Source organism: Mesocricetus auratus, unplaced genomic scaffold (genome assembly GCF_017639785.1).
Source record: "Mesocricetus auratus isolate SY011 unplaced genomic scaffold, BCM_Maur_2.0 Super-Scaffold_100009, whole genome shotgun sequence".
NCBI classification, from domain to species: domain Eukaryota; kingdom Metazoa; phylum Chordata; class Mammalia; order Rodentia; family Cricetidae; genus Mesocricetus; species Mesocricetus auratus.
Window position 1 is genome coordinate 69705162 of NW_024429193.1, and position 22629 is coordinate 69727790.

Below are 22629 nucleotides of genomic sequence, written 5' to 3' on the forward strand. Positions count from 1 at the left end.
ATAAAAAAAAGATGTAGAGAGGGACAAAGAACATAAGATCACACAAGAAGAATGTACTTACAGAAATTCATCACATGATGTTAATTGACTAGTCTAGTTATAAATTTCCTCTAATAGCAGATGGGATTTTTCAGTCACATTTCTGTTCTCACAACACACTGGTACACAGCAGGCCAATAATGGACAACTGCCACACTACACATACAGTGCTCTTTGGTACCTAAGGGTCTGACAGCCAGAACACACTACCCCATGGATTCTAGTCTATGGATATTCATGTCCTTTGTACATGGTGATACAATCATCTAGAACCTATGTACATCATATACCTTAAATAATTTCTTGATTATCTACCTAATATGATATGGATTGTATGTAAACAGTTGTTGCACTGTGTTGTTTAGGAAATACTGATAAGAAAAGAGTCTGTACGTGTTCATTACTGTTGTAATTTTTCAAAGATATTTCCAACCTGTAGTTGGTTGAACATCGGATGTGGAGGAGTTGACTGCAGACTGCAGCTATGCCAGGGCTAAAGTTGTGAGACCATGACAACGATCAGTACCTGTCATACTGATCCTGAGAGACACTCTTCATCAGTTAAATAAATAAACCATCAGGATTCAGACCCAGTGGTGGCAGCCACATAGCCTACTAATTTGCTGCTGTCAGACAATCTTGGATTCTGGACAGCATGTGTGTCTCCATGAAAGAAGCACTGACACCTCAAGGTTAAGCTTCCTGTGCTTGGCTCTCATCAATTCTGAGACAAGGTGTCTGGGAAAGAATGGAATGAGATCTGCAAGTCTTGTGATTTCATTCAGTTCCTCACAGAGCTTTTCGGGTCACAACTCCATCTCCAGCTTGGATCCCAAGAGCAGACAGCCTGACACTACGTCCATCTCAGTCCACCACTTCCCTCAGCCCCTCTTCTCTTCTGCTAAAACAAGACACAAAGGCTCCTGGAAGGAGGTGTAGAAACCTGGACCTCCAGGTGGCACTTTTGTTCTATTTTCTGGGGCCCCACGTGGTAGCCTCACTCCTCACTGTTCTCCAGGGTCTCATTCTCAGGACGTGCTCTCAGCTATTTCCCAAGACTTCAGCTGAGAGGCGCACTGCTTTCCAGGTTCTCCCCTCCTTTTCCCATTGAGTCTAACCCCTCTTCACCTGTCTGTACCCACCATCTCTCCCAAAGCCTTCTGGGAGGCTTAGCTCTCTTGTCATGAAGCTTTAATCTTGTCCCTTGTCCATACTCGGACCTTCCCTACTGGAAACATCCCAACTGATCCCTCAGCTATTTGCCCTGCTTGGCTTAGTACCTTTTGCAAGTAAGGTACAAATGATTGAATGAATGAATAAATCTGTGTTTGTTACCACTGGCCCCTGTAAGAATGTACTGGGATTAGACCCTACCCACTAGAGAAGCTCTTCTCTGAAAGACCACGCCCTCACTAGCTGCTCAGTCTGCCCTTTCCCTCCTCATGTACCCTGTACCCGACCCCAGCTGCAGCCCTGAGAAAAGCCCTTCTCCAGGGCCTGTTGGGTCCTTCCTCTTCCTGGCATCCCTCGTCTGCTCCTTGCCTGCTCGCCCTGCCAACTGAATGCTCTCTTCCTTGGCTCCCAGGCTCTCCTCAGTCTGTAGAAGGCCAGGGCTGCCATGCTGTTCCAGCTCCTCTTTCTCCTACCTGCGTCATTTACAAGCTCCCAGAGAGGCCAAAAGCTCACCCACACTGAGTTCTATGGAGGGACAACAAACTGCAGGGATAAGCCGTATGGAAACTATCTGAAGTGAGTAGTGCCCAGAGTCACGGGGAAGCTGCAGTTAGCTTTGCCATACTAGCCCTGGTGGCTAAGGAGGTTCATTTCCTAAGGTTAGCTCTGTGGTTAGGCTGGCAGCATCAGTGGCTGCTGTATGGATATGGTTTGTCCCCAGTGAAATTCATGCTGATACGCAATCTCTATGAGGTATTGAAAGAGGGATCTTTAGGATGTCACTAGGACTCTTCCCTCATGGATGACTTCGGGTTATTCTGAATGAGTGGGTATACAGAAAAGCCGGCGTGGTCTCCCTCAGCTTCCCTGCTCTCCCAGTGACGAAGCCTGTGTGGCAGGAGGATTCCCCAACAAGCCCATCCATCAAGAGACACGGGCACTCACCTCGGATCAAATCTATGAGCCAAAATAGTCCTCCTTGCTTTAACTGGTCCCTAGACATGGGCACTCACCTCGGATCAAATCTATGAGCCAAAATAGTCCTCCTTGCTTTAACTGGTCCCTAGTTGGTGCTGACAACAGAAAAAGGAACAAGGCACCCATATGACTAAAAGTTCTTTGAACTGTGTGGTCCCTGGCTTCCTCTTTATGTGATTTTGGGATGACTTAGTATACACCTTTACTTGGAATGGAATACCTTGAAGAGTTTGCTATATGCCAGTGCTTATGAACCTCCTGAGGAAACCAGGGGTGCCCAGGCTCACGCAACAGGCCAATTCCCTTCAGTTATGGTGGAAGCTGCTGAAAAGGCTGTTCAGAGTCTACTAAGGATCCTTAAACACCTTACACTAGGACCGGGAAGAGCTCAGAGTGTAGGGGAAGGAGAGATGAAAATGTATGATTAGGGAGAAGTTTCTAGAGTTCTGCTTGCTTTCTAGACAAATCCTTATACTATCCTGAAGACATTCTTGTTGAAATAACTGGACTGTATAAAAAAATCAATGTTATATGATATGAAAGAGACAGAGGCAGAGAGACAGAGACAGAAAAAAAGACTGCTCAGCAAACCTCCAATTCACAGACCAGCACAAAGCGGAAAGTCCGGGTGATCAGCCAGCATAAAGACGCTGAATGGAGCAGGGTCTGACTTGCTGTAAGAGGGAGGTCATCTGATCTCTTAGACCTCAGTTGCCCTATCTGCTCAATGGAAGAGGGGAATCTGAGATACCAAAGTTCTCTCCCAGGATGAATTTCAGGAGTGCCACAAACTGCAACCATTAACATGGTGACCATGACTTCAAAGCCAAAAGATTTCTTCTTCTGGAATTTCTAGCCCCCTTCGAACTTCCTTGGCATCTCCTGGTTAAAGAGAGTCTCCCCACTCTCCCCCCAGTGCACTGGATACACACACTGGTGAGTGGCCCAGGGTGTGCTGTGCTTCCGTTCCTTCCTGTCTGCTAACAGTTCATCTCCATCTCCACAGACATCACTCAGGCCTCTCTTCATCAAACCCTTTCCAGTCTTCAAGGCAAGGCTGTGTCACTTTCACACTCTTCCAAATGGCTACCATCTTCCCTGAATGGCCACGGTACTTTCAGTAGCCTGCCTGCTACCATGTTTCCCACCTGAAGGCCGTGGATTTACTTTCTGAGGCTGTAAGCAAGCCTCAATTAGCGCTTACTTTTTAAAGTTGCCTTGGTCGTAGTGTCTCTTCACAGCATTAAACAGTGACTAAGACAGGTACACGTGCACATGTGTGCAGGTGCGAGTGTGCCAGCCAGAAGTCCATGTTGGGACTCGTCTTCTGTGGTCCCACTGGGGCTCGGGGCTCACTGATTTAGACTTTGGGGCTCTGTGACCTTGCTATGTCTCCTCTTATTGCTGGGTTACAGGCATGACCAGTGCATCTAGCTTCTTTCACATGTGTACTGAGGATCTGAACTCAGTCCCCATGTTTGTACCACGTAAGCTCTCTCCCCAGCCCCTCATTCTTTCCTTTTGCCATGCACCTCTTCTTCGAGTTCTGTGACACCTGGTAGCCCTGTGACCCAGTTGGGCCTGAATGTTCTTCAGGTGGCTCCTGGTCACCTCTCTAGCCTGTCACCTACCTTCCCAGCCTGCCCACCTCAGTACCTCAGAGCCTTTGGGTTTTCTGAGCTCCTGTGGCTGGCTGCTTGTCCGATCACGGAACTTCTAGATGTCTGTACCCCACACCTCCACCCAAGTACACAGCACCCCCAGAGTTCTTCAGGGCCTGACTCTTGAATAATTTCCCGAGGATCACCCTGGGCCCGACAGAGGCCCCAGCTCTGCGTTTCCAGGGCCCTGCGCATGCCTCTTGCATGGCAGATCTGACCCAGGAGACATCTGCTTTCTCATGGGTTCGTACTAGCCACACGTGAGCCCACTCCTCCTCTTGTTCTTCCTCCAGCTACTACGCCTAGGACAGCACCACAGACAGCGCTCTGCCAGCCATCTGAGCACAGGGTGAATCTTCAGATGGGCTAGAAAGTATTTTTAGAATGTGGGACACAAAGGGGATGTTTGTTGTCTTGTTAGGGGACCCTGAGGGAGAACTGGCAGAGTAGAAAATTCACCCTGTCCTATTTCAACTGCCTCTGGACACAGAGTTCATGATACAGAAAGAAAGAAATCCCCAGACCTCACTCACCTCTCACTGACGGCAAGGTTCTGTTGCTTTAAATAGTACAGAAGAGTGTTCAGGACCCAGTTAGTCACCTTTTTTGGCTCTGCCCTAGTTTCTTTTATCACACTTTGGAAGAACTCCAGTAGGCCAACTTCATTCTGTTAAGAAAAAAAATCACGTATGTGTGTGCATGTATACCTAATACAAGCATACATACATAGATACACACATATATCTCCTCCCAAACTGAAAGAAGGCAACTGGAAACCATTGTCTTCTGTCTCCATGAGACATCTCCTCTTTCTTTACACCAGAACAGTGTATTCGTTTTCAGCAAACATAAAGATCCTTCTACTGCCACTCTGAATCCATATAGCATTTTTCTCAAAGGAATATATATATATATACATACATATATATACATATATATATATACATACATACATACATACATACATACATACATATATATTTCAGAGTGCCTAACTTCATGGCACTGAGGATAGTGAAATTCACTGTCTTCCACACTTGCCTGCCACTCAGGACCCTGGCAGTCAAAAGCCCTGGGTGGCAAAGTAGACTTGCATGGCTTGACCTCTCTCTCTTCTGTCTTGTTCCCTACTAGACATCCTGGTGACAAACAGAACATAACCACATGTGTTTGTCTTCATGTTATACGGGAGGTAGGCAATGGTACTGGAATGTTCCAAACCAAGCAAGAAGCTCCACAGTAGTAGAGGAAAGCTCCGTCTGGCTTCTAGGCCTTCTGAGACAAGCTGGTATGGTGGCCTTGCCTCTCCTCGTACGTGCTCCATGAGATCGATATTCAGCTGGGTTGGTCCAATGAATAGACTTGTTTCATGGGCTTTACCCTCGGGGCTTCAACACAAGTTAAGGCCATACTGATCATGTCTGTTCTATTAAGTACAGCCAAGTTGGTCCTGGTCACAGAAGACTCTTGGTAAGAACCAATGGATGGCACCAGGGTCTCTTGTCAGCACATGCCTGCTATGAATCACATATGAACACTCATCCTTTTTCATGCCACATTAACCTTTAAGAACTAGGGAGTGCCACAATTAGGCATGAGAGTAACTGAGACACTCATGAAGTTATATCCTGTAACTACTCATCAACTCAGAGTGATTGAGCTAGCCCTATTATTTCTGTAAGAAAAATAAAAACATGTTCTATTTGTAGTCAAGACTTAAACCTCCAAACACAGATGGTACGTTTTTAAAGGTGAGTGCAGGCATCCATGGAGGCCAGAGCGGATGTATTCCCTGGAGCTGGAGTCATAGGTGGTTGTTTAAAGTGAGTTGTGGGAAGGGACTTCAGGTCTTCTGCAAGAGCAGAATGTACTTTTAACTACAGTCATCTCTCTAGCCCCCTGATGGTATATTTTTAAGCACGATATTTTCCTTACCCACTGAAATCCAAATTAAACATTATCCTCAAAATGTTCTTATGTTCACTCTATAGCTAAACCTCCAACCTTTCCCCCTTTCCTAGAATCCTTTATCGAGAAAGAACATTCTAGAAAAACAAGATACTAAGAAGAAACAAGACATACCAACAAAAGTACACTCAAACTTTAGCTACTGTACAAGTTTAATATGTACATAGGCACACCGCTCTAAGGTAGAAATTCCATAATAAAAAGTATCTACACTGCCTTTCAGATAAATTCTCTGGAGACAAGCCTACGAACGGAATAATCCCACATCATTGCTTGCATCTCCTTTTGAGCTACCACTATTATTCTGCTCATGGTAAACTAGGGCAAAGGCCACTTCAGCAGCCCAAACTTGACTACAAATAAAGGCAATCCAGATAGCTTGAGAGGGAGTGTTAACTTCTGCAAAGTCTTCAAACTTCTCCACTAGTTCACGAATCACTGGGAAAGGAAAAAAGGGGTATGAGGCCCACACTGGGAAGGCAGAATTCTTTTTGTTCTCATGAAGACAGGCTGGCCCGCCAGTGGAATGAGCTGCCAGGAGGAGACCTTTCTGCTTTGCTAGGAAAGCTTTCAAAAATCCACCTAGAAAGGATGCACTCAGGCTTGCAAGCTTGGCCGAGTGATGGGGATGTGATGACGACTCCTCAACCCTTGGGTGGTTTTATTATGGGATGGGTAATACTGCAGGCAAATTTCCATTTGCCTTCTGCCAGTGCTGTGATGAAGCCTCTGAGCTGGAACTCTACTTCATTGGGGGACACAGGGCTTCTAAAGAGGACATGAAATTTGCAATGGCAACAGGGAGTGAGCCTGCAAGTGGCTGCTATTGCTGCTGCCTACAGAGTGACTCATCAATCAGTTAGAGTTGCAAAGGGACTGCCTGCTCTGCTCCTTAAAGCCATAGCAGTCAGCTTCCTGAGGAGAACACACACGCGCACACACACGCACACACACATACACGAGAACACACGCACACACGAGAGAACACACACACACGTGCGCACGCATGCATACACATACACGAGAACACACACACGAGAGAACACACGCACACACGAGAGAACACACATACACACACATGAGAGAACACATGCACGCACACACACACACACATACACACACGCACACACATACACAAGAACACACGCATACACGAGAGAACACACACACACACACACACACACGCATACACATGCACACACACCTGCTGCTTTTCACAGTTTTCTTAGTCCCACAAGATTGGCAAATGCTAATAAGCTTGGCACAAATCTCTGATGAACATGGCAGCTCAGCCATCTGGTTTTGTCAGGAAAACAGTGGTCCAGTGATTCTCTTACACAAAAGTCATATTGAAAGCAGTACAACAAGGCTACCACACTAGGCCTTTAATATCTTCTCCCAAACAACAAGCCCTGGTATATCCAAAACTCAACCACACAGCATGTGAAGTCTCCTGGCAGATGTGACTCCAAATGTTCCTTCAGAGAAGGCTAAAGCCAGAACCATAGATCCTGTCTTATGACTAACACCAGGCAGCGGTACAGTTCCTTGACTGCAAAGTCTCTTCGCCACTTTTCAATTTCATTTCTCAAAGCATTCAATTAGACACAGAGCCAATGTCAGGTCAGCTGCTTAGGCACTAACAGGAACTCTCAATTACTAATGGATTAGCCAGCTAACAAATGCTGGCTAAACAGAAGGGTAACCTTGCCCTCACTGTCTGCTATGTGAAGAAGACTCAGTTTGCCCTCGTCCTGGGCTCTGGAAGCAACATGCTCCTACACTGTGTCGGGTAGTCCACCTTCAGTGATGATGAAATGTTGGAAGCCCATCCAGGTGAAACAGGATGAGGGCTGCTTTCTCAAATCCATGTCTTGTTCTACATCACATATCCTGTAATCCTGATTCTGGTCCAGAAACGAGGCTGCACTGTATTTCTAGGAAGAATGAAACCCCAGCAGACAGATGTCCAGTGGTACTCAGGAAAAAAGCCCAGGAGACACTGGCTCAGGAACAGCTATTTACGTGACAGGGAGTGTCCTTGGCTGCCTTTTGGGACCTTGGATTAGCAATTCAAGGCTGGTCAAGGGCTCTCAAGAGTATTTGCTAAATATAGTATTTGTGCCTTGATCCATCACAATCAGATACCAAGACTACCAGGGATATCTGAAACCTCAGGAAGCGCTAACCTCTATGGTTTTTCCTAAACACATATACCCATGATGCTGAATTTAAAAATTAGATACAGTAAGAACTAACAACAACAAAACAGAACAGACTTAATATACTGTGACAGAAGTTTTTTTTTTTAACTTAAAATTATTTCATTTCTGGAATTCCCCATTTGCTATGTTTGGACCACAGCTGACTGTAACTCACACCTTGAAAATATGGATGAGGCAGGATACAACTACTGCGCTTGTTAGACACAGACAAGCATTGGGCCCTGCAGGTAGCTACATAAGGCTGCCGTTGCTAACGACAATAATACAGGTGCCCTCGGGTTCACGCTTCCTGTTGTGGGACATTCGTACACACTGTGAAGGTGTATTGCTGCGACAGGCGTTACAGAAAGCTCAACGGCCAGCAGAGGGTAGGTGGGGCATCCAGGCAGAGAGAACTCTGGGAAGAAGAGAGGCGGAGTTGACAGACAGACTCGGGAGAAGCAGGATGGGCAGTGCGGAGATGAGGTAACATCATGTGGCAGAACACAGATTAATATAAATGGGATAATTTAAGTTATAAGAGGTAGTTGAGACAAGCCTAAGCTAAAGGCCAACCTTTCATGATTAATAAATCTCCTTGTCATTATTTGTGGACTGGCAGACCTGATGAAAAAGTACTCCTACACTTCCTCTGTGTTATTCCATTCAGTCCGATGAGCACATGATCAGGGCTTTGCTGATGAAGGCACTGAGGCACTTCTGTTCGTGAGGTCACCCAAGCACACAGCAGCAGAGCTCTGCAGGCTAAGCTCTCCACCTCTGTGGAGGATAGAGGCATGTCTGCTACCTACCAATGCAGGCACAAGGTAAACCTCATCTACAGAACAGATGTTCCCAGCACTTCTACTATTTTATGTCTGCCAGCTGCTCAAAGGTTCCTGACATTAAATATGTCACAGATGCCCCCAATCACTTACCTTAGAAACTAGAAGAAGAAAGTGGCAAGCTTACTATCCTCTTTTGTAAAGGCATACCCAAGCCATGTGGCATGACACACACGTATCCCCAGATCAGGAAGGAAGACAATGGCATAATCACATCCATTCTACCCTGGGCTTCAAGGGACAATGGGTGGCCAGAAACCCCGTGCGCCTCTCTCCTGCAACACCTCCCTCCCCATCAACTAGAGAATGATGAGGCACTCATCAAGGCCCTGACACTACGCTGTTTTCAAGTACTCCATTTTCTTTCATTACTTTGGATATTAAGCATACTCAATTATTGCACTCTAATCCCCTATCACAGGTAAGTCAACTGGTGGGTTTAATAGCTAACTGGGAAGCTCACTGCTGATAACAGCTGATGCCCCCCACCTACCCTACACAAGCAGCAATGGTTTCTTCAACTGGGTAAAGCTCTAACATGTTACCTTGTGGCACTCTGTGGAGTTCAAAAAGGACTTTGGACCTCTGGTGACCCTTATGAGGAGTACAGCTCTGAACATCTGTGCAGATGTTTAAGGGGCACGTCACCCACATATTCAGAGACCCGGCTGTACCTTCACTATACTCGCGGCTCTGGTCATTCTTACAAAGTGAGAGAAACAAAACTCAAATCCAACAACGTGGTAAAGCATCGCTATGAGAGTAACGCCAAATGCTAGGGTCTGGGATGGAGAGGAAGTGAAATGGGCTACAGTAGCAAAGTAGAGATTGCACAGTAAAATGAGGGACTGGAATGTCCAGGTGGTAGTGGCTCAGGTCTGTGATGTAAACACGCTTGTCTCTGGAGCGACAATCTTCGGTGAAAGCTACTTGGCAGTGTGACTCTCTGCAAGTACATATGGGTCCATAGATGCTCTGCATCAGCACATGAGGCCTGGGTGTGTCTTTCAGGCCTTGTGAGGCAGACAATTAACTGTAACTCTGCCTTCTCTTTTGGTCCTCACAATTTCTACCCAGGTTTGTGCCCACAGGGTGTGAGAGCTTCTAAAACCTAAGCAAAACTCTCAACCATGTCACTTGTGCTGTGTTCCCAGCAAAGCCCAGAAGCAGCTCTGTGCAGAGTGTCTTTAACTAGTATAAAACTCACTTTGGCACTTTACTCCAAGACACAATTTATAGGAAATCAGTTTGGGAACACACATTTCCCTTGAATAATCAACATATAAATAATTAAGGTAATAGAAGTTGACAGCAGAGTGGCAGCAGATACTGCATCTGCAAAATGGAGCCCACAAAGTATGCTGCTAACAAACCAATTCTGGCTTGACACGTCAGCTAGTCCAGCCCCAGAGAACCTGGGTGGCTCAGCAGCAGCTCCGCGCTGTGTGTGCTGGGGCTTAAAGGCAGCATGGGGCACGAGGACAGCATGGAGCAGGATGAATACACATTGTCTCCAAGCTCTGCTTGCCTGAAACCTGAAATAAAATCTTTCATTTGTTCCCCAAAGTATATTATTCCACAAGCAGGAAATCGAGTGTCAGAATGGGATTGAGACCTAAGCTTCTGAGGGTCCCCAAATTGGCACTAGGACATCCCCACCTCTTCCTACACTTTTTCCTCAATACGCAAACACAAGAAGTTAAATGCCTTGGAGCCCTGAATATCCTCCCTTGAAGTCCCTTGCCGCCTGTGTATGAAAGGAATGAAGATGTGCTTTTGCAGAAGACCTGTCTGTTCTGTATCACCAGAAGAAAATTTTGGTGATTTTTTTCCCCCAGATCATGGAGTAATTGTAAAGTGCCATTAAGCTGGCAAGCCTGAATGCAATTTAGAAAATGAAGAATAAAAATCAATTTTTAAAATTGTGTGGTGCTGAAATATGATGTGTTACAATGTTGACCAAATGGAGTTTTCTTCAGTAGTTAAAAGATGAGGACTTTGCACCATGAGAGCCTGGGCAGTCTAAAACCAGTCACTATGGTTTCAGATATGATTTCAGACTATTAACTTTAAAGCACTACTACATGTGTAACATTCATCCAGAAAGCAAACCAGACCCTTCCTAGTTTACAAGAGACCTAAAGAAAAGGCTTCAAAACCAGTTTATTTACCAATAAGCTGAGACTTTCTGTTTCTTTGTCCTTAGGTGTTGGGGGAAGTCCTTCTATGTATGTACTTATCTTATTGGTTGTTGAATAAAGCACTGTTGGCCAATAGAGAAGCAAGATGGGTGGGACTAGGAGTCGAGGAGGATTCTGGGAAACAGAGGCACAGTCAGTCATGATATAGGACATCAAAGGAGTAAGAGGTCTGGACTCTTTCTCCAATAAGAGAAGACTATATGGAAATACTCAGATTAGCAGTCATGGGTTAATAATTAAGTCAGAGCTGGCCGATAAGAAACCAAGCAAATGGCCAACAGCTTCATAATTAATATAGTGTTTTGTGTGTTATTTGGGGGCTGAGACAGCTGTAGGACCCAGGCAGCTGACTGGAAGACTACACATTATACTTGGGAGACATCTTAACCTTTTCTATGACATCAGAATCAAAGATTGTTACTTTCCATGGAAAGGAACCAGCTGAAGAAAATGAAGCTGTCCAATAAGATGACAAGTTTTGAGACTGAATACAAAGCCTGGCATACACAAATGGTAGCACAGGTTACTGGTTGGAGAGTAGGTGGGGGTGACAGCACATTTTTTCAGCAGATCCATGGGGGCCAGACTGGATTTTTATGAACTCATGCTCTGCATGGTTCTCAATGAGCCATGTCTGCATGCTGCCTGATACCAATGCTCTTCTCCCCAGAAACATATTCTGGAAGTCCACTTAACTGGCTTTAGAATTTTTAGATTCAATGAAGACTCCATGTCTACCATCTTTGGGGTGTGAGTCATCCCTCCTCTGGGGGAGCTCTGGTTGCCTGAGTCAGATGGGAGAGCTTTAACTGGGTGGGACTACTCAAAGTGTGAAAAGGGACAGGCCAAGCTGGAGTCTGAACAGAGGGACAGGACACCAGCAGGTGCAGCCCTCACAAAACCCCGACCTAGGCTTGCTGCTCCTTTACTGCAGCTCTGCAGAGATGAGTCATCCCTCTGTCTACTGTTTACATGAACAGCCAGCTGCATGAGAACTCATGGCAGGCCCTGACCAGGTGCCTAGTATCAACCAGGCGCGACAACACAGGACCTTGTGAAAACACCACCCCCAAGCCTACAAACTGCCTAGGCAGGAGCACTTCTCAGTGACTCAGACCTAAGGACCCATGTGCCTCCAGCAGAAAGTTTCAAGAAACAAAATAAACGAAGATGCAGAAGACTGCTTATGCTACCTCTCTGACCTAATTTTTCCACTTGGAAAATCAGCGTGACTTGTGCTGTTCATTTTCCATTGCAGTGGACTGATTTTCACAAAATTTAGTAGACAACTCTTTATGTTTATTTATAGACAGTCTGGCATCTTCAAAACCAACAAGAGTGGCTAAAAGCTTTCAATGAACATGCACTTTCTGATTTGAGTTTCATAAAAACAACCCTGGGACTGTATTAAGCATTAACTTTTAGCAAAAGTAAAAATCCAATTTCCTCCACTAATGAAACAAAGGCAGTCAAAACCAGCCATTACCTAAAAAAACATTATTTCCACTTGGCATGGCAGCGAGCAGGTAGCAGCACTTAGAAACATAAAGCATTGTCCAACATGAGTACAAAAGTTCCTTAAGCAAAAAGGTTACATTTCTTCACATCTAACAGGAGAGCAACTACCCCTGCCTTAGGGGTTGTCTGAAGCAAATATGGTAAATGACAGAGCATGCGGTAAACAAGCTGCCTTTAAATATGCTGCTTAGAAAAATGGCTACTATCCTTAGTGTTCCCTGAATGAAGCAAGACTCAGCCTAGGAAGTGATGTTCTCATGAAAATCAGTCTACAAGACTGAAAAACAAAACAAAAAAATCACACGCATCTACCTAATAATTCTAACACTTCTTCCAACATCCACCGACTCACAGAAGGTACTATTCTACTATCAGAGTCTCTGGATCTCAGTTTCTACATTTCTACATTAATCTCTACAAGCGAGATCAGAAAGCAAGCAAATTTGATATGACAGGGAAACAAGGTTAGCTAAATAACTTGAAGTCATCAGTGGTCAGGATTTGAATGTAGGTAGAAAAAAAATCAGCATACATGTTTCCTTTTTAGGGGATTCTCATCACAGTCCAGGAGAGAAAAATCCAGATTCCCAATGATTTGCTAATGAGACTAAGCTGGAACGTAAATGTCTGAGACCAAGTGACTTGAGACATGGCATGACTGAGGCGGTCGCTAGAATCTTCTCACCAAGGGTTCAGTGACCCACACACAGTCCCATGATTTCGCTGGGTTGTCAAAGGGTGGTTTATGTTTCTGGTTTTTGGAAACAGTCAGGAACACTACTTCTCCAAGGATTTTCATGTGCAATACAATGGTATCCCATTCATTCAATCATTTGTCTGTCCAGGTAATGAGACCTACTATGTGCTTAATAAGGCAATAGATGTTAATGTGTATTAGCAAAAGTTCTATAAAATGTCAAAAATAATACTAACAAAACATAATTTATTGTTTACTGCACAGGAAAATGGCAAGATAAATTAAAAGTGGGTTAAATTCTGAAGGTCTTTTTCCTCGTGTGGAATGTATGCTTCTGTTGTGTTGCGGGGGTGTATGCACACACTACTTAATTAAATAAGAAGTCCAAAGGCACTGAGCTGGAGTGGAAGCCCTGAGAGCACACCTCTACCACTGCCATTTATTTAATGAATACTCCTGGGCACTCTTTAAATTGAAAGATGGTTCATTAGATTTGTGCATCTGCCCTTCTCAGCAATCTGTTGTATTTCTGATGAAGGCAGAAAAACATGAACATATCATTTTCGGGAATGTTATGAGTAACTCAGCTTCCAATGATTATGGAGTCATAAAGGGCTCAGGCTGCCTAATTTCGGGAAACAATTTATCTGAGTCATTCTCTGTTCCAATCTTGAATTCTTATTCATTCTGGAAATCTCAAGGACAAACCCTTTTATCTTTTTGTTTTATAAGTCACCTAATACATTATCTTTCATCTATAAATATTACTTCTTAAAGGTACTAAGAAAAATAAGTCTTAAAAAAAAGGCCCCCTTCCCCTCCTCCCCCCCCCCCCCCGATCACTTCCTTGAAGTTTCAACATCTCCGCTGGGTTCCTACACTCCATTTACCTGCTGCCATCTCCCAGAGAGCTGGTCAGCCATGGTGTCAGGAATAAACATAAACCCTATGAAGGGATGGAGGGGGGTTGAACAATTTTGCTCCTTCCCCCATGCCTGCTACCTTGGAGAGTTAGCTTTCTCTGCACAAGTTCATGAACTATTCAAACAGATTCCCTCATTTGCTATTGTCCTTAACAGCACTCATTCAAGGCCTGCTGTGTCTTGGCCCACAGAAGACTAAGACGCAAAGACACACATCATGGCCTAACTTTACAGAGCTTATGTTTGGCAAGTGAGGTAGACGCATTCCAGGGGTCAAGTGTGGCAATGTCAAGAGTTGCTTTTTGAGGGAGTAAACAGCTATGTTCTGAAGATTTCAGGAGACCATTTCTCATTTCTTACAGAGAATGCCAATATATAACAACAGTTCATAATTCATATTCAGTGGATTCTTCTTGAAAGTCAGGCTAGGGCAAAGAAATGGCCAAGAAACTTAAGTGCACTGCAAACTACCTCAAAGGGTTTGCTTGAACCCAGCTACCCAAAAGTCAGATGGAGAGATGGCACTGACATCTTTGGAGCAAAGATCCATGGTCCTACTTTTCTTCTCTGAGAGGAGCTGCAGAATGCTAAGAAGATGCAGGTCTACAACTCAGTGTTAAGTTCAAGGGCAAAAGTGATGGGGAAGAGGTGTAAAGATAAGACCAGTTTGTTACAAGCAACAGTGACGGCTAGTTTTATGTCAACTTGATATAAGCTGGAGTCACCAGAGAGGATGGAGCCTCAGCTGAGAAAATATTCCCATAACATCAGGCTGTAGGGAAGCCTAGAGGGCATTTTCTTAATTACTGATTGATGGGGGAGGATCCAGGCCATTGCAGGTGGTATCATCTCTGGGCAGGTGATCCTAGGTGCTATAAGAAAGGAGACTGAGCAAGCCAGTGAGCAGCACTCCTCCATGGAGTCTGCATCAGCTCCTGCCTCCAGGCTCCCCGCCTGCTTGAGTTCCTGTCCTGACTTCCTTCAATGCAGAACTGATGTGGAAGTGTAAACCAAAGAAACCCTTTCCTCCCCAAGCTGCTTTTGGTCATGATGTCTCATCACAGCCGTAATAACCACTAAGACAGAGATCTAAGAAATATACAGGGTTTGTAAGAAGCTCAGGGCTAGAGATGTTCTGTACAGGATGCTGATCAGTGGGGCTTTGTGAATATCTGCTGATGGCTCATCTAGCTGCAGAACAGACTGGAACAGTGCTTTCCTTTAGGCACTGGACAAGACATGCTACTAACTTACACGCAATGATAATTATCACACATGCATGCATAGGACATGATGGCACCCCAATAATCAAGTCAACCTAGAGTACTAGAGAAACAGCTGTCTGCTTTATCATTATTGGTCAGAAAACCGAAGTTCTTATGTTTGGCACGGTTTACTCTCTAAAAAGCTGACTGATGGAGGACAAAAAGAACCACTCACCCAGCAGTAGACTGCCTAGTGCACCATAAGTCACTATTTTGTGGTTATTAAGTATATAAGTACACATATAATATATATCCTAACACCCCTACATACTTATTATTGGATTACTTAAAAAGCAAGAATCCAGTTTCTACAGATTTTGTTGCTCTGGAAGATGACAGGACTTCAAGGACAGCCTAGATTACATGATGCTCTGTCTCCAAAACTACTCAAAACCAACAAAACAACTTCCCAGTTTCTCTGTTGACAAGAAGGTGGCAGCTGTGACAGAAAGCCACCCTTGCTGATGCTGCATCACTTTACTGTTGCCATGACAAAAAAAAAAATCCACAAAGCTCCACGTAGTTCTAAAACGGATGGAAAATCCCTAAGCTACCTCAAGGGTACCAGAATCTTTAATGGCCCAAATGAGGCATCTTCAAATTCACAGATGAAGATGTTTAGTCGTTTGCAACATTTTATACAGGATGTTTTCTGGCTTTTGGAAACCTAACATCCTGTCATGGTTCAACAGTCATCTAGAAACCCTAAACATTATTTTTTGGAGGGGGGGGGCGTTCTGCAGACACACATATCCTGAGAATACACTCATCCATAACATTTGAAGTAGCCTCCCAGTCCACAGGGCTCCTGTGGGCAGCTTGGAGGTTTTTTCCTTTTCTGGTGGGCTGAGGTGAGCATGTTCTGTCAAGGGCATTATGGGAGGTACTGTGTCTTACCCCTCTCCAAGGTGTCTGGTGTAGGAGTGGAGAAAGGCTCTGTGGAGATCAGCCAGTCTGCTAAGCTGGGTTAATTCAGATCCGATCAACACTTACCAGTAACGTGAAGCTGTGCTCTGGCAGTATCCCGTACTGCTCGACGAGCCTTTCTCTGGTTGTACTGGGGAGCTCAGGGAGCATGTCCCGAAGCTCGTCAATATTGACCACCTGCTGAGAGTCTGCATCTGCAGGCAGGGATGTGGCATCATACAGCACTAAGGGGGGTAGGTTGGGCTCTGGCATAAACCTAAACAAAGAGAACAGATGGGATCTGATTCTGGGTGTCTGGATTGATTAGAACCACAAATCTAAAAATGATGGGAATGCTTCTGGGCTTAGGTACAAAGCCAGAATACTTGCAGAGGTTTCTAAATGTCCCAGTCAAAGACTACCCAGCAAAGCCATTCTTCACCATTATGGGATAAAGATGGGAGAGAGGGTACCATGGAACCGAGCCATACTCTGGCTTATACAAGTGAGGAAAGTGTCAGAGGGGCTGCGAACTGGAGGACAAATGAGAACAGCTTACTTTGAGGAAGAAAGATGGCTTTCCCTACTTTAAATTTTCTATTTTTAGCAGTACTCTACAATAAGTTAAAAGTCAAAGAGGGAAGAGAGGGCTCCTCCCTTCTTGAGAAGTAGGAAAACAGAGTGGATTTTGCCTAAATGAAATGTGGAAGCTAGCGGGCAGGGATGAAGGATGAATAGGTAGAACCTGGGACACTCTTGGGGTAGTGAACCTGTGTGACGGTGTGCTCATACCAAAGCCCACAGGATGTACAGCGTAAACTATGGATTTCAGTGAATCATAAGTAGCAATACTGGTTCATGGTTGCAGTATACCACTGTGATATACTGTGAGTGATAGGAGAGTAGAAGAAAGCAGACGAGAACACCACTTCCTATTCAAAGCTGCTCTAACTAAACGACAGTCATTGTTAATAATCAGATGGAGTACAGGACTGCATTCACTTACAAAGGAAACTACTCCTTTGTTTGTTCTGCTCCAGCACTGCTCTCTTTGCCCAGAGCCAAAGGGCTTATGTAAAGGCATGGGAGTGCTCAAGGAATGCAGGGAGGTGCTCAGCAATGCAGGGAGGTGCTCAGCAATGCAGGGAGTGCTCAGCAATGCAGGGGAGTGGTCAGCAATGCAGGGAGTGCTCAGCAATGCAGGGAGTGCTCAGCAATGCAGGGGAGTGGTCAGCAATGCAGGGAGGTGCTCAGCAATGCAGGGAGGTGCTCAGTTATGCAGGGGAGTGCCCAGCAATGCAGGGGAGTGCTCAGCAATGCAGGGGAGTGCTCAGCAATGCAGGGGAGTGCTCAGCAATGCAGGGAGGTGCTCAGCAATGCAGGGAGGTGCTCAGCAATGCAGGGAGGTGCTCAGCAATGCAGGGGAGTGCTCAGCAGACGCAAGGAGGAACTAGGTTAGAGGTGCAGGTGATTCCTCGGTCCTCAGCTATGGGCAGTCTGTCCTCTGAAAGCAAGGACAGACCCAAGAGGGAGGATTCTGGAGACTTGGGGCCTCTAGTGGAAGCCACTGGCAGAGTTAACAGGCAAACCCCGTGGTCAGTAGGAAATGATAGGGAGCAGCAACATGGGGAACTAAAGAAGCACTGCGGAAGAGTCACAACCTAGAAGACCACCATAACAAAAGCACCCTGCCTGGGGTAAGCACGGGATAGGAGTGTGGCAGTCAAAGTGTATCACACTTCACAAAGGAAAGCCATGTGAATTGGAATAACTTTCCTGCTAGAGCTCCCATCTCTGTAATCTGCTAAACTCTATGAGAAAAAGTAAAAGGTTCAACTTATCCTAAGCCTATTATTGTTTTATGTGAAAGTCTTCTGTTCCATGACAACCCCCCAACCCAGCTTTAAGACTGGAAGTCAGAGCCTCTTACATGCCAGGTGAGCACTTTACTGAAGATGAGCAAGTCTCTGATTTGCTTATCTTGGCAATGAAACAATGAAGGGACCATTCACTGACAGACAAATCTCTTTTTCATAACCTCCCAAAGAATTTCAATATGTTACAGAACTACTAGCAAATGTAAGCCTAGGCCCTCCCTCACCTGCCATCCTCTTAGCTAAATGACAGTATCTTTGTCACAGAGTTTTGTAAACAGGTATCTTCCAGCAACTGAATTCCTATTAATCAAGGAACTCTGCAGCTACCAAGTCAAGAAAATATCACTTCTAGTTTACATATAACACAAAATAAGAAATCTTGCTTTATATCATGTAAAAACAGGTAGTTCTCCAAATTCTCCATCATCATCATGCTGACTTTTAAATGGATTTGCACTGTATCCCCAAATACATGTTGGTATCTGCATGAGGAATCATCACCTGTAGTCTTGCTTTCCTTCTTTGTCTCTCATTGGCACGGTGCACCTGCAATAGTCAGATAAGACAGCACTAAGAACACTGCACGCAACACTGGCTACACCATGTGCAGAGAGGGCCTAGCCTAACCATGGGCTGGAGCTCAAGCATTCCCCACGAAGGCTGTGTGGTAAAGACTTGGTGCTATCAAGAAGAGGTGGAAACTGTAGAAGTGTCAGAAAGAGACAGGGTCCGATGGAAGGCCTTTGGGCCATTAGAATATGCCCTCAAAGGAGACTGTGGAACCCTGGGCCCTCCTTCTATCTTTTGTTTCCTAGTGTGTTACTTTCTTCACGATTACCAAATACCTAGCAGAAACAACTTAGGAAGGAAAAGACATATTTATGTTAGTTTTTGGTTTCAGAAGTATTAGTCCATGGTGGGAAAGTATGTCAGAACAAACAAGGAAACGGAAATAGAGGAATAGACAGAGTAAGATATGTACCCAAAGGCATGCCCCTAGAGGCCTAGTCCTCCTACCAGGCCCAACCTCCTAATGATGTCATCATATGACTCCATGAAGGGATTAATTATTCATTAAGCTGGGATCTAAAGGTCTCCAGAAACAGCATTAGACATACCCAAAGGTATGTTTCACTAATCTAACAAGCTAACAATCAAGATTGGCTAGCATATTGGCAATGAGGCAGGCAGTTTAGCTGAGTCATGTGTTTGGAACAAGAGGTGCCACCACAGGCGAAATCAATCACAGACTGAAGCCTTTGAAACTGTGAACCAAAATTGACCCACTCTATAAGCTGAATAGCTCAAATATTTGTTTTAATGACAGCTCCTGGCATAGGGTTTTCTCTTTAGTGACAGGCAAATTGAAGTTCTTCAGATTTCCATAGGATCGCCTAGGGAATGGATCTACTACTATCTACTTTGGCTCCCCTATTTTACACAAATAAAGAGAAATGCCTAGAAAAATAATTTCACAAAAACAAACTGCTTCAATATTTCGTGTATGTGTAGACAGGGACTGAACCCAGGGTTTTAAAGCATTCAGGGTTTTAAAGCATTCGCAGCCTGCGTTCTATTGCCGAGCCACGTCCTGCCAGCTTTCACACAAACTCTATAGACTTTTGAACATTCTTTGGTATTTTACTTAAAGTACAAGATCTTAAAATTCAGGCTGAGAAAAAACAGGATCCAAGTTTTCTAAACAACCACAAAAAAGGTATCTGTGGTGGTTTTGTTGAGACATGTCCCACGAGGCTCTGGTATTTGAACACTTGGTGCCCAGCTGGCAGTGCTGTTTTGGGGGACAGTACAGTCTTGCTGGAGGAAGTGTGTCACTCATGGTTCATAGCTTTGCCCCATTTCCAATTTGCTCTCTTTGTTTTGTGTCTGTGGTTGAAGATTTGATCTCGTAGTTTCCTGTTCCTGCCACTTACTGCAATGCCTCCCTTGCCATTAAGGATACTGCCTCTGGAATCACAAGCCAAAATAAACTCTTTCTTCCATAGGCTGCTTCTGATCACAGTGTTTTATCTTAGTAACAGAAAACTCACTGATGCAGTATCCCCACAACCAGCTCTTAGCCCTTTTCTACATGAAGCTTAGGCTGTGAGAGCCCCCACAGATTACTTAAGGGGACAAAAACTCCTGCCACAAAAAACGGGGAGCAAAGGGCCTCTCTGACCTGAGATGAAGCACTTCTGTAAAAGCTTGGGTTAGCTGCACTTTAAGGTCACAGAAGACCTTGTTTCATCCCTGTGGGGTGCAGTGGTCTTTTCTCTTATGGCTACAGAGAAGCCACCTTTGTCACATGACCAATCCATGGCTGAGCCCCAGCCTCCAAGCTTATCAATACAAACTCACCCCAGCTTATAATCAAACGAACGAGTTTCATTTAGAATTTCACCTCCACTCTCAAGTTCAGTGATTTGTCTCTGAATTTCATAGTCTGAAAAACAATCACAACAAGTTAGTACATTTTGACTCCCTTTCATCCATGCAGGCAATAATTAGCACCCATTCTCAATCCTTAAGTTAAAGAAAAAAAGTCAAGGGGATGATCATTATGATCATCATTCCCTTGCGGGCTGTATTTTCTTCTCACAACTGGAAAGGGCCTTAAGAAGCTTGTCTCTTTCCTCCTCTCTCGTTCTTTTTCAGACACCTCAGCTCAGAGAGATTAACAACCTAGTACAGCTATAGACACCTTGGTAGGAGGGCTGGGACTGCTGTGTAGGTCTAGTGACTGCAGATCTAGGATTGTGGCCTTATCCTGGGACTACCAGATGGGTCACAAAGAACCCTCATAACCCTCAAAGTGTATATAGAGAACATGGGTGAAAGTGTATGCACACTTTGGAAAGAGAATAATTTTCCAACATATCTGTCACCACTGCTCCGTAGCACACACCTTTACTACCCAACAGAATAGACAGACTACGCCAATCACCACAGCCAAACATGATCGACACACAGCACAACTGCTACGCTCCTTTGCAAAAGTCACCCTTCCCAACTTCCCACCCCATGTCCCTTGCTCAAATCCAATCCCTTTAATCTGGGCTGCTAAGAGGCAACAGCACCAAACCGGTTCATTTGTATCCCACCTCTCACCTGAATGTTCTCCTTGACTAACATGAAATGATGCCTAAAGGTCCAACATGATTTGAAAACACCTGGTGGGCAAATTGTAGGCTTGGGTAATTAAGCCCATGGTGGCAAAGCTTTGGTTCTTCTAGGCTGTGTTTGAACACAGGTAGAATTCTGACTGAGGGCACCTCATATAACAAAAAAAGGTTAGGGGCAGTCTAAAAAAAAAAATACCAAGGGCTCCTGTGTACACTGTTACAGACAAGCCATAGAGTCTGGTTGCCTGCCTTTGGTTGGTCACTGTTAAGCATCTTGTAGACCAACGCAGCCCTGAACATGGCATGCTCAGGGTGAGCTCCTTCACAAACACAACTTGCAAGCAAGAGCCTCTCCTCTTACCCCATTTGGTGGCTTCAGCAAATGGACTATGTCCCCTTTCAGAGATAGGAGTCACTCTTTACTCTATCCTGCTTGTCTCATGACTAACCCCTTGATCCATTTTAATGCCCTTTCTCTAAAAATATGTCCCTTCTGTCTTCGTTAAGGCTGGCTAATACAGTGCATGGAAATCAGGATGCTTGACCAGTAAGATGAAGGGAACTTTATACACAGGAAACAAATGACAGTTGAGGGCTCCCACTCCAAGCATGGAGACCCTGCCACCAGGATGCATTCTGCGACCCAAAGAAATGGCTTCCCAGCCCCAATGCAATCCTTTTAACCACTCATGTCCACACCTGTGTCCAAATGTGTGTGGTCAGCACCACAGGTGTGGGGGAGTGGGGGTTTGGGGTGGGTGAGTATCTCACTACAGGCTAATCATTTCAGGTTTGGGAACAAGGCGTAAACAGATGAGAATAGCCCCTTCTGAACTGTGTTAATACTTTCCCCCAGAGATCCAGTGCCCGCTAAGCATCTTGGCTCCAGCAGTGCAATGGTGATACCTTCGGCAGGCTTGCTGTCTGTGTACTCTGGAAAGGATTCACATTAAGTCATCCCTCCCTCCTCTATGGATGTCTCTGGTTTTAAAATCTACTTTGAGTCTTCTGAGCTGTCCTCAGACTGTTTCTAGCTTCTGTGGGACTGCCATAGAGCTAACCTGTTGTGCATCAGTTATTATCATACATTTGTCATCAGTGAAATGCTCACTGTATGCTCCAGGAAAACCAACCTTGACTGCATAGGCACATGCAATCTACTAGCTGAAAATGGTGAAAAATAGAAAATAGGAACTAAATAGATGATATCCAATCTAAAGACTTCATAGAGTGTACGATACGAGGTAGA

At 44.9% G+C, this 22629-nt stretch overlaps 1 protein-coding gene across 1 annotated transcript in view; it reads right to left on the bottom strand.

Annotated features, from left to right (window-relative positions):
• Positions 1–22629, bottom strand: part of Gatb (glutamyl-tRNA amidotransferase subunit B) — a 75593-nt gene that overhangs the window by 13771 nt on the left and 39193 nt on the right. Inside the window, exons 7-10 of the mRNA XM_005080092.4 lie at positions 20617–20701; positions 18757–18801; positions 16466–16655; positions 4385–4518 (exon numbers count right to left, since the gene is read on the bottom strand). Coding sequence (XP_005080149.1) covers positions 4385–4518; positions 16466–16655; positions 18757–18801; positions 20617–20701 — 454 coding nt within the window. The remainder of the gene's footprint in view (positions 1–4384; positions 4519–16465; positions 16656–18756; positions 18802–20616; positions 20702–22629) is intronic.